The sequence below is a fragment of the Gracilinanus agilis genome, chromosome 2, assembly GCF_016433145.1.
Source record: "Gracilinanus agilis isolate LMUSP501 chromosome 2, AgileGrace, whole genome shotgun sequence".
NCBI classification, from domain to species: Eukaryota; Metazoa; Chordata; class Mammalia; order Didelphimorphia; family Didelphidae; genus Gracilinanus; species Gracilinanus agilis.
Genome location: NC_058131.1, coordinates 666,163,158 through 666,175,842, shown reverse-complemented (window position 1 = coordinate 666,175,842; position 12,685 = coordinate 666,163,158). Strand labels below are relative to the sequence as shown.

General features: G+C 41.2%; 1 protein-coding gene across 1 annotated transcript in view; it reads right to left on the bottom strand.

The window, feature by feature from the left end:
* Nucleotides 1–10,536: 10,536 nt before the first annotated feature.
* POLR3A (RNA polymerase III subunit A) overlaps nt 10,537–12,685 on the bottom strand; it is a 55,804-nt gene continuing 53,655 nt past the window's right edge. The window contains exon 31 of the mRNA XM_044662796.1: nt 10,537–11,079. Coding sequence (XP_044518731.1) covers nt 10,931–11,079 — 149 coding nt within the window. The 3' untranslated portion in view covers nt 10,537–10,930. The remainder of the gene's footprint in view (nt 11,080–12,685) is intronic.

Sequence of the window (12,685 nt, the reverse complement as noted above, 5' to 3'; positions counted from 1 at the left end):
CACGAGCCTGGGCTGAGGCTCTCGGACCACCGCCTGGCTCAGAGGGAAAATGTCCTGAAAGGCGATTCCCCGGGACGATTGCTGGGCTCCTTCCCAGAGCTTAGCCCGGTGAGACTCTGCCTTGGAGACAGACATGGAAGAAAACCCACAGAAGCCCAGAGGGGCGAGCCTTATTTGGGGGGGAACGACTGTGTGTGATCATTTTAATTTGTTTTTTTAAGTCAGTGATAGGAATACCAGACCTGGAATGAAACTCGGGGATCATTCTAGCCCAAAGGCAGCTCTTTATAGGTAAACTGAGGCCCACCAAAGTAAAACGCCTCACTTCCATCCTTCTATCAACGTCGGGCCTCCAGACTTTGGAGGTCCCCAACTTGTGGAACTCATCTCGATTCCCCTTTGACTCCTCCATCCTCTGTGTTTCCTTATTTCTTCTTTCCCCTCCCACACACAGGAAGTTCAGCCACAGAGGCTTGAGGGGAGGGGGGCCTCTCTCCCTATTTATCCTGCTCCCTTCTGAACCCCCAGCCCACCTGGAAATGATTTCCTAGACAGGGTTTCTAAGGCGTCTCCATGGTGATGCTTTATACCGTGGTTTCCATGGCAACACTTTAGGTCTCCCTGGAGGCCCAAGTGATTTTTTTTTTAAGAGACCCTCAAATAAATAAATCACCCTGTGATAATAAATAATAATATAAATAATAATAATAATATATAATATATAAATAAACAATAAAATAATTAAGAAATCACCCTGTGATAATAAACAATTATATAATGATAATATGTGCAATATATAATATATAAATAAACAATAAAATAAATGAGATATCACCCCGTGATAATAAATAATAATATAAATAATAATAATACATAATATATAAATAAATGATAAAATAAATAAGAAATCACCCTGTGATAATAAACAATTATATAAATAATGATAATGTATATAATGTATAAATAAACGATAAAATAAATAAGAAATCACCCCGTGATAATAAACAATTATATAAATAATGATAATGTATATAATATATAAATAAATAAGAAATAAGAAATCACCCTGTGAGAATAAACAATTATATAAATAATGATAATGTATATAATATATAAATAAATGATAAATAAGAAATCACCCTGTGAGAATAAACAATTATATAAATAATGATAATGTATATAATATATAAACGATAAAATAAATAAGAAATCACCCTGTGATAATACATAATTATATAAACAATGAAAATACATATAAAACTTATAAATAAATGATAATAAAATAAAGAATAACTCACCCGTGGCTCTCCTGGTCTAGTGTTGAGGAGGCTGGACTGGAGCCCAAGGCCCTGCTCCCTTCTTGGGAGTAAGAGACAGACCGAGTGGCCTACCCGTCTTGCCACTTCAGTGTAGCTGGGCAAAGTCAGAACTGGGTCTTTTTTTATTTTTCCAACTTGAGATTTCTTTGGTTTAGGGAATGCCTCTCCAAGAAATGCCTTCTACCAATTCAAATCAGCAAAGGGAAACTGGGTGGGCTCTGTGGATTGAGAGCCAGACCTAGAGAGGGGAAGTCCTGGGTTCAAATCTGGTTTTAGATACTTCCTAGCTGTGTGACCCTGGGCAAGTCACTTAACCCTCATTGCCCAGCCCTTCCTGCTCTTCAGCCTCAGAACTAATATCCAGTATTGTTTCTAAGATGGAAGGGAAAAACATGCGCATTCAGGACGTTGGCCAACAAAGAGGAAATGGAGGGACTGTTGGCACCTGGTGGGAGCTGGCCCTGGCCTGGAGCATCACCACAACCGTTCGGGCTTCAAGCGTCTCTCTGTGAAGTGGGCTGGAAGGTTTCTGAGCTCTGCCACTCTGTGACTTCAGGTCCTGCCCTCGATCCATGTGTAGACTGACCAGAGGTAGAAGGAGTTTGGGAGGCCGAGTCACTCAACCCTCTGGTGTCCCAGAGGAGAAACTGAGGCTCACAGGGATTTTGTGTTTCTCACAAGAGTTCGGATGAGGCCACACGATGGAGTCCGGGGCAGAGCTGGGTCTAGAATCCAGGCTGACGAGTCCTGGGTGGCTGTAATTCTTTCCACTCCATTATTAAATCCTAGCAAGGCTCTGTGAAGTCTGCCAGTGGGCATAAAAGCCCATGAGTGAGTTTAGAGCTTTGAATGTCCTCTTTTGAAATGTAGCTTCCCGGGGGGCAACCTGTCATTAGACTGTCACCAGCCACCAACACCCCAGAGACGACGAATTTATCAAATGCTTTCTCTTTGGAGTCAGGGTACCGATGGGGGCGCCACGGGATGAGGCCTGGGAGCCTGGGGCTATCCTACCTTGTCCCTGAGGAGGTGACTGCACGGCATTGGGTTCTAGTCCCAACAATTTTAATTTTATGCATGTGGATTTTTTTTTTTAAACCCTTGTACTTCGGTGTATTGTCTCATAGGTGGAAGATTGGTAAGGGTGGGCAATGGGGGTCAAGTGACTTGCCCAGGGTCACACAGCTGGGAAGTGGCTGAGGCCAGGTTTGAACCCAGGACCTCCCGTCTCTAGGCCTGACTCTCAATCCACTGAGCTACCCAGCTGCCCCATGTGGATTTTTAAAACTAGCCTTACATGAAAAAGTAGGTGGTTTTCTCTCATCCAGGGTCCTTTAGGGACTTTAGGGAAGGAAAATGAATTTGAGTATCAGTCTAATAATAATAAATATAACAACAATGACTAGCATCTATAGAGCACCTATTATGTGCCAGGCACTGTGTCAAATAGGCTAGAAATAGCTCATTTGACCATCACACCAGCCCAGGAGGCAGGCACTATTATAACCTGATTTTTACAGTTGAGGAAACCGAGGCAGACAAAGGTTAAGTGACTTGCCCACGGTCACACAGCTGGTAAATGTCTGAGGCAGATTTTAAATTCAAGACTTTCTGACTCCAAGTCCAGCATCATCTCCAAAATAAATGAAGAAATTAAGTCTGCAAAAACTCCAAACCTAGCAAATAGCATTCTTAACCATTATAATTCTAAAAAGTAAAAAAAAAAAAAAAAATCTGTGGATGATCCAAGTCATTGGCCTTTTTTACTGGGGCTGATAATTCAGGAAATTTTCAGAGGAGAAGGAAGATTAGTAGCAGGCGGGGTATATTTCATCATCTAAATATTGTTAATCATCTTTGGAACCACTTGTTAAACATGTTAACTGAGGGATTCCCCTCTCCACACACAAAAAACTAGTTGGGCCCCACTAAAAATTTCCTCCCCCTCTAAGCGATCACACTAGTGCAAATATTAATAATATGGAAATAGGTCTTGATCAATGACACATGTAAAAGCCAGAGGAATTGTGTGTTGGCTACAGGAGGAGGGGAGGGAAAGAACATGAATCACGGAATCATGGGAAAATAGTGTAAATAAATTAAATAAATAAAATTTCAAATAAAAAAATTTCCTCCCCCTCTAAGCGATCACACTAGTGCAAATATTAATAATATGGAAATAGGTCTTGATCAAGGACACATGTAAAAGCCAGAGGAATTGTGTGTTGGCTACAGGAGGAGGGGAGGGAAAGAACATGAATCATAGAACCATGGAAAAATAGTCTAAATTAATGAAATAAATAAAAATTTTCAAATAAAAAAACATTTCCTCCCCAAGTGAAACCAACAAACCTTCAACTTATCATTCAAGGCCCTCCACAATTTCAGAATTCATTCATTCAACCTTTATTTACCTTCTCAGGAGTGGATGGGGTGTTCAGGGAAGACTCGGACCTCTGGTGTGAGGGCTTGAAGAGCCCTTTCTTGGGGCTGCTTTCCTCTGGTGTGCACTTGGAGTTCCAAAAGCTGTAGCAGCACCCACAGGGGCTACATCCAGTAAACTGTCTCCTTGGGGTGCTAAACCAGGTTGAGGGTGATCACTGGATGTCAGACCCATCAGTGAGTTAGGGGGGTGCCTAGTCCAGGCATGTGAAGATTTGCCCATGATGGAATGGTTGGAGGAGAATAATTTGTTCCAGTGGCCATGAAGGTGGCTGATTGCTGCTGGACTTTTAAATTTTTTTATTTTATTATTTTTTCATTTTAATAACAAATTTCCACATCAGTTTTCCAGAGTTATATGACTCAAATTGTCTCCCTCCCTTCTTCGCTCCCCCCTCCTGGAGCTTTGCCGCTGGACTTTGATGACTCTGGGAGACAGGAGACTGAAGCTTTGCAACTCTGCCTCGCTTAAATCCAATTTATACAAGAGTCAAAAGACATCACCAGTGATGCCATTTTGGTCCTCTTCAATTAGGAAGGTCAACAATTACCACCTTTTTTTTTTTTTCAGTTGTTCAAATGATTCTAACTCATTCAGCCTCCTCCCACCATCCTTCATTTTCCTACTCATTCTGTTTTCCTTTACCTTTTCTTCTCCAGTGCCTTTGCCCCTCCTCTCTTCCTGTTCAAATCCCATCCACTCAGTTCAACTCTGCCCATCTCTGTGAAATTTTGTGTGAAAGCTTGCCTGCCCCTCCTTACTGACCTCTGAATTCCATACCCTCATAACACTTATTTTTTAATTTTTTTTACCAATTACACATAATAACAAATTTCCACATAAGTTTTCTGAAGTTCTATGACCCAAATTGTCTCCCTCCCTCCTTCCATCCTTCCTCCCAAACCTGGCAAACATTTCAATCTGGGTTATACATGCATTATCATGAAAAACATATTTCTATATTATTCACTTTTGCAGGTGGATAATCTTATAAAACCAAAACCCCCAAACACATACCCAAGTAAATAAGTGAAAAATCACATGCTTTCATCTGCATTCTGATTCCAACAGTTCTTTCTCTGGAGGAGGAGAGCATTCTTTGTCTTAAGTCCCTCAGAACTGTCCTGGATCATCGTATTGTTGTTAGTAGCCGAGTCTTTCACGGCTGATTATGGTACAATATTGCTGTTACTGTGTACAATGTTCTATTCTGCTTATTTCACTCTGCATTAGTTCATGTGGGTCTTTCAGCTCTTTCTGAAATCATCCTGTTCATCATTACTTATAGCACAATAGCATTCCATCACCCTCATATTCCAATTTGTTTAGCCAGTCCCCAGTTGATGGACATCCCTTTAGTTTTGAATTGCCACCACAAAAATATAATTTTTTTTTTTACAGATAGGCTCTTTCCTATTTTTAAAAAAAATCTCTTTGGGACACAGATGCAGTAGTGTGATATTACTGGATCAAAAGGTATGCATTGTTTTATAGTCCTTTGGGCATAGTTCCAAATTGCCCTCCAGAATGGTTGGATAAGTTTGCAGCTCCACCAGCCATGCATTAGTGTTCCAATTTTGATACATCCTTTCCAACATTTATCATTTTCCTTTACTGTCATAGTGTTCATTCTGATAGGTCTGAGGTGGTACCTCAGAATCCTCATCACATAAATATAAAAAATTGGACAATTCTGTAACATTTATTGTTACACTGAATTGTTACACATATATGAAAGGTTAGATGATTTAGGAAATACACATCTAGGTTTTGTTGCCAGACTGAACAGAGTGGAAACCCCACCGTCACTAGAAAAGGGTTGGGTTCTTATCAAATGCTCTCAGTAAATACTCTACTGTGCTATATACTTTCAGTCAGGCACCATGGATAAATGGACTTACCTTGAGACAGAAAACATTTACTATGATTCATAGAATCTTCCTAAAATAATTGACTATGTGGACACACACACACAATGATGTTCCTTATTTCAGAATTTTAGATTAGTGTAATTTACATCCCCTTCCTCCTGTTCTAAAACTCATGGTAATCTGGTTCCTATCAAGAAATGAGACATAGCCAGTGCAGGACTTTGCCTTGCTTAACTACACATATTTATGAGAGATTTTCTTCCCTACAATGTGGGGACTGGAGAGGGAAAAAAATCTACTTCTGTTCATTGAGAAAAAGAAAATTTAATTTTAAAAAGGGTGTGTAAAGTCCCCATGATTTGTTCTCTCTTTTTTAGAACATTAAAGGGCTACCAAAAATGGAAAACACTCATAAATAAAAATGATCTTCATGAAATGCCAAGTTCAATCAGAAATGAATCAATGGAAACCCAGAAACAAACCCTGAAATAGAAGCAAAGCATCATCATTTTAACTCTAACAATTTACATTCAAAGATTCTACGATTCTTCTCCACTTCCAACCCCACCCCCACCCCAGTGCTTTATAAAGCATTAGAGTTTAAAAGAAAACAGATAACTACTCTTAATTCACTCGTATGAAAGCATATTGAAAGGGCAAAGGACTGAATAAAGAATCACTTCTCAAGAATAAATATACTTTAATGTGAGATGTAATTTAGATGCATTTTTCCCCTTCAAATAATTCCAGAAATTTAAAACTATTTGGTCCAGTTTGGAGTATATGAAATAGAATTCACATTTAATTTTGACCTAAGGCCGCACAAAAGCAAATGCTTCACTCAATTTTCACGATAGTCACATCTGGGAGAAAATACAACTTTTAAAGTAAAAAACTATGCACACAAAATGCACTGAGAAACTCCCCTGAAGCACATTGTAATTTTCTGATTTCAGAATAGGTAGACATGTTGTTGTTATGTTTTTGTTTAATAGTTCAGGACAATTGTAGATGAAGGAATTTGTGTCTGCCTGTAATTATTGAATTTGTCCATTTAGTCTTAGCATTTTTGAACCTTGTTTGACAGATGAGATAAATTGAGGAATGGAGACATTAAAAGACGTTTTAAACTAGGGCTTCTTGTTCAATTCAGAGTGGTGCTTTAGGGCAAGAAAGGGGGAGAAATTCCTAGCTAGATGACCCTGGGCAAGTCATTTAACTCCCTACCCCTTGATCAGCCTTTATTGCTCTTCTGCTTTGGAACCAATACACAGTACTGATTCTAAGATGGAAGTTAAGGGTTTAAGGAGAGGAAGTCAGAACATTGTGATAGCCACTAGTCAGGAGTCTCAGGTCCCATCATATTCCCCAATTCCTTGTCTTCTGAATGGAGCTAATTAGAGGCTACATGCCATTCAGTCCCTACTTTCTAGTTCTTGTTTTTGTGTTCAAGCGTGCAAACAGGAACAATTTTCTAAAATGAGTGCCATATTATATCCTGGTTTCTATCACTGTCTAGAGTAGACTATATTCATTGATCATAATTATAATAGTCTTACAGCTCTCAACCCTGAGTACGGAATTAAAATGCCTGTCTTGATTTACAAGGTAAAGTCACTTTATTATTCCCAGAAATATATTACTGGAAATCCCTCATTCTACAGCACAAACAGGAAAGGTAAAGCCTGACACCTCTAGAACTCAAATGGGAGCTCTATATTTAACCTAGAAACAAGAAGCATTTTCTGCCCGCCCCAGCTAGTTGACCAAGGCCATATTGGTGAGCCTGTGGCACTTGTGCCGAAGTAAGCGGCGGGGGGGGGGGGGCTGCTCGCTCCCCCTCCCGTCTGTCTGGGCCCGTCTGTCTGGGCTAAGGCCATCCCATGCAGTAGGAGGGTTGCAGTTTGGCCACTCAGTCTCTAAAAAGTTTGCCATCACTGACTTAAGGCAAATCCAGCAGATTGAATGATTTGAAACCTTATGACCAATTTTTATAATTTTCTCTAGAGAAGCAAAATAATTCTCCCTCCACTTTAAGTTATCAACCTTTGGGATACAATTAATGAGCAGCTTTTCCTTCCCTGAGGTCGGATCGATCAATAGGTGCAGGTCACTCCTAATCCAATGTCATTGGCTGATGTTTGAATCAAACTGACACTTGGTTAAAGTTGTCTTAATCAAAAGCACAGTTGAGCTGAATGTTAAGAATTCACACTGAAAGGCCATGCTCTATGTTTCTTTGAAAGTTCAAAGGATCAAATGGCAGGTTTGGGAAAACTATTTTGTAATAGAAATTTTAATCTGATCATTTCATTCACAAGAAATGTAATTTTAACTCATGCCAGGAATTCATAATTCCATTTTTCAGCTATATGTAGGGAAGAGCTAGCTCGATATATTCAACTTTTAAATAATTATAGGAGTCTCCAGAACTAGTATCATACACAGTGAAAAGAATACCAAATTTAGATTGAAAGGGATGGATTTCAAATCCTTGTGCGATCATTTATTTCCTGTCATTTTGCACGTTATTTAGCCTCAATAGGCTTTCCTCACCTGCAAAATAAGGCTGGACAAGATGATTTTAAATATCCATTCCTTCTCCTTCTTACACCTATAATTCTTTAGTTCTTACTAAGCATTCCTTAAGGCCTCCCATGATACCTCCACAGGCTATACTCAAGTCTGGTCACTCAACCTTACAATCCTTTGGGCCTTCCCTAGATTTTCCCTGAACCTTTCGGTCTCCCATTTTTCTTACCTATCCAAATGCCTGTGACCTTTAAGATACTTAACAGAAGGAACTGAACAGTTCAAATCAAGTCATTTCAAAGCTAGGTCTCAGCCTCTTCCCCAGCACATAAAAGATTAAGGGAGAAAATAGGGAAGACCGTGCCCTCCAGCACTGGCCAAAGCTCTGGCTTCAAGGATGGTCCTGAGGCCCTGCCATGGGGAGGGCCCTGGACCTGGGGGCATATTTCTGGGTTATGAGACACATCTCTTCAGGGATGAACAAAGGAGGGGCCCTCACAGAAGGTTCTAGGGAGGGAGGGGCTGTGCTGCTGCCATCTCCATTTTTCACTTCTTCTCTCTGGCTCTTTGCCAGTCTTAATGAGCAAATTCTGTACAAAGAACACATTGTCTCCTGGAGCAAAATCCAGTCTCCTCTCTTGATGGCAGGCTACTTACCCTTCTTTCATATATGGCACAAAACCCCCTCAAAAGCCTTAAAAACTCCACTAGCAATTATGCAGTCATTGTGCAGCAATCTAAGCAGATGATTAAGAATGGGTTTTCCTGGGGTACCCTGCTGCTTCATTTGTACAAAGCCCTGATGTGTACTTCTTGTAACAGTACATTTACATACCCCTCCTCAGCCCCCTCCACAAGAAGCCCCATGCTGCACCACTCCCCTCTCTTGGTGTGGCCCCCTCAAACCCCTCACAAAGGATCACAGGGCTTAGAGTGAGGAGGTCTAGATATCTAGTTTAGTCCCTTCTTTTATAGGGGAGGAAACGAAGGCCTAGAGAAATGTATGGGATTCCCTCAAAGTTACACAGGCAAAGCCAGGATTTGAAGCCTGACCTCGTCTCCACACCCCATGCGTGCTCCCCCAACCCCCATCCATCCACACCACCCACTTATGTCTATGCATGGGTATACAGCTGCCTGTGTTGAGATACATTGCTTTCTGGTGGCTTAGACTGGTGATTTTATCAGTGTGAGAAACTACCAACATGGTAGCTCCTTCACCCAATCAGATTTGGCAATTCTTTCATCATTTACAGTCATAGCCAGTTGCCTGGGGATATTGGAAAGTTAGATGACTCATCCTTTGTCATACAGAATTATGTGTCAAAAGTGAGACTTCGACCTAGGGCTTTGTGACTCCCAAACTGCCCTGACCCCACTAAGCAACCTTGTTTATACATCCAAAGGCATATGCATACTGTCAGGGATATGTCTAACTCCATGGTGAGAAATATAATACATGTATACATATACTTCACTAGTTAAACATTTAATTTAATCTATAATATTTGTGAGCTTGATAAAACTAGCCACTTTCATATCAAGAAATGAAACTATCTTTTAAGAAAAAAAAAAAAAGCCAGTGCTTTTTTTCTGAATTTTCCCCCTTCCCCAGACCACTTTTTTGGGGACAACTTTTCAACTGTTGGTTGCAGGCCTTTCCTTTCCAAGGGTTCACCTTGGTTGGATCAAAGTCTTCCCTCCTGTCTTCCTGACTTGTGCTGCAAACAGACAGCTCAAGAGAGCAGGAAAGCCAGCAGGGGGACAGTCTACCTATTGTGCCTTGATTTCCTCTGTTCTTGGTACACAAAAGTTCCCCCCAAAAGGGCCTAGTCTCCACCTCCATAGGCCCTGAAGTCTTCAAAGACCTTGCTGAGACTTTGAAGGGTCATCTGCTTCAAGTGGAGTAACTCAAAATGCCTTGTAGCCAGGGGCAATGGTAAGTGGGAGAAGGGGAGAAGAGTAGACTGAGGTCCTTCTGGAGCAGTGAAAGGTTTCAAAGAGCGACTCTAGGTTTCCAGAGAATCTAAACTCTGTTACAGAGCCTATACTGCAGTCTCTTTAACCAGTTTTTCCAGTACTACTTCAATCCTGTTTTTTAGTTCCTTGTACTCAAAAACCAAACCCTCCAAAAAAAAAAAATTGAACCCTCAAAACCAATTAAATAAATAGCAATAATCATTTTTACCCAAGTATATCCCATTGGGAAATCCCTCCATCCAAAGAAATTAAAGGTTGGAGACGGGTCCCTCTGGCAGTGGCTGCTTTGGTTACTTGACACCTACAGCACCAGCAGGAAGAAGCTTTGAGCTAAGAACCATGGGCATCATTAGAGGAGAGGATTGCCATAAAGAAAACCAAGTGGCAGGTCTAACAGGGGTCCTCAAACAGGACTTTACAGACTTTATGACAAACGTCTACTAGAAATCAGGATGGGAAGGAACTAGGCATTGAGATGTCCAAAGAAAGAGGCCTCAAAAGAGCAGGTTCTTCAGAGCAGCGAGTTTCCAGGTCATTGGCTCTAAAAAATGTTGGCATGTTTCAAGTCCCCAAAATGATCTGCTGAAATCCAGTATCTGTGAGGAACTGCTTCTCAGTGCACACATCCTGTCATTGCTGGCGTCAGGCAGCTCTCTGCTTGGCTCTGGGGAGGACAATACTGTCTTAACATAGCAACAGCCTCCAAGCCCCTTCCTTTCTAGATAGGTTGGCACAGAAAGAGAGCTTGAGGTCAGGACTGTCTCTGCTCCACTCTCTAGCATATGCTATGTGACAAGAGGAATATGAAATTCATTTGTATCGAAGATGAGTGGCCTTCTGGGAGGGTTTGGGTCCCTGTCGGCTTTATGCAGCAGCTTGAAGAGTCCAGTTCCAATGTTCATTGGGATTCCCATGATAATGCACTCAGAAACACCTAAAACAAACAAGGGTAGAGGTTCAATAGTCTTCTGAATTTAGGTTTCCAACAATGGATCTGACCCCTGATATTTTAGGTTAGACCCTAAAAGGCAGTGGGAGATAAACTAAGCTCCATGAAAACATTGTTTACCTAGAATCAGGGGCCTTGTTACAAGAGGATATTAGATCTGGAAGGGGATTCAAAAGTCACCACCAGAGATGGAATACTATTGTGCTCAAAGGAATAATGAACTGGAGGAATTCCATGTGAACTGGAAAGACCTCCAGGAATTGATGCAGAGTGAAAGGAGCAGAACCAGGAGAACATTGTACACAGAGACTGATACACTGTGGTACCATCGAACGTAATGGACTTCTCTACTAGCAGCAATGCAATAATCCAGGACAATTCCGAGGGACTTATGAGAAGGAATGCTATCCACATCCAGAGAAAGAACTGTGAGAGCAGAAACACAGAAGAAAAACAACTGCTTGATTACACTGATAAATGTGGGATATTGGGGATATTGACTCTAAACGATCACCCTGGTGCAAATATCAATAATATGGAAATAGATTTTGATCAATGACACACATAAAACCCAGTGGAATTGGGCATCAGCTACAGGAGGTGGGGGAGGGGAGGGAAAGAACATGAATCTTGTAACCATGGAAAAATACCCTAAATTAATTAAATGAATCCCCCCCCCCCAAATAAATAAATAAAAGTCACCACCAGAGGTTAGAAAGCTGAAGCCCAGATTGTCAATGACTTGCCTAAGGCTACCCACTGACAGAGCTGAGAATCTGTCTTTTGTTTCCTGTCCTAGGCTCCATTTGTGATCCAGTGAGTGGATACAACAGGATGCTTTGATGGTGATGAAAACCAACTAATAAAGAAGAGAATCAAGAAGTGTTTCAGCCTTCCCCATGCAGAATCAGCCACTTGCAATGTTCTTTGGAGGGTTTCCACACTGCTCCTGCTCTGTATGCATAGGAAGTCTATCAATACTATGTTCTTACTCTAAGATGTGCCTGGGCTCAAATGAGTGTGGGAGCCTTCAGGGTCAGTTTGGTTCTGCCCCATGAACCTGGATATTTGCTGGCAACTGAGAAAGACCAGAAAGTTCTGCTCTTCCATCTGTGTCCAAATTAGATGGCACCTTGAGGGGCTGCCAAACCAATGGCATTCAGTGGGGTTTTACCTTTGAGACCATGAAATTCAGCCAGCAGAAATGTTTTAAAAATGCTTTCAGAAGACAATGTGCTTGTAGTATATTGCTGTTTGAACCCAGATCCTTTGATGGAAGTAAACCCCCAGGATTCTTAAAGTATATGGACTCTGGGCCTGTTGAGCCTTGCTCCTTTGTTACTAAAAAAAGAGCACACAAAATACCCTAGGCCAAGCCCAACAAGCTAACTAATTAAAATTGCAGAGACAGGCTCTGGTACCTGCTGGCCATGTGACCTGGGCAAAAGGGCTGATCTCTCTAAGACTACAAATTGTGAAGCATTTTTTTTTTACTTTTTTTTTTTAACATTTATTACTATTCATTTTTAACATGGTTACATGATTCATGCTCCACCTTTCCCCTTCAACCCCCCCCCCCCCGCACCCCCCC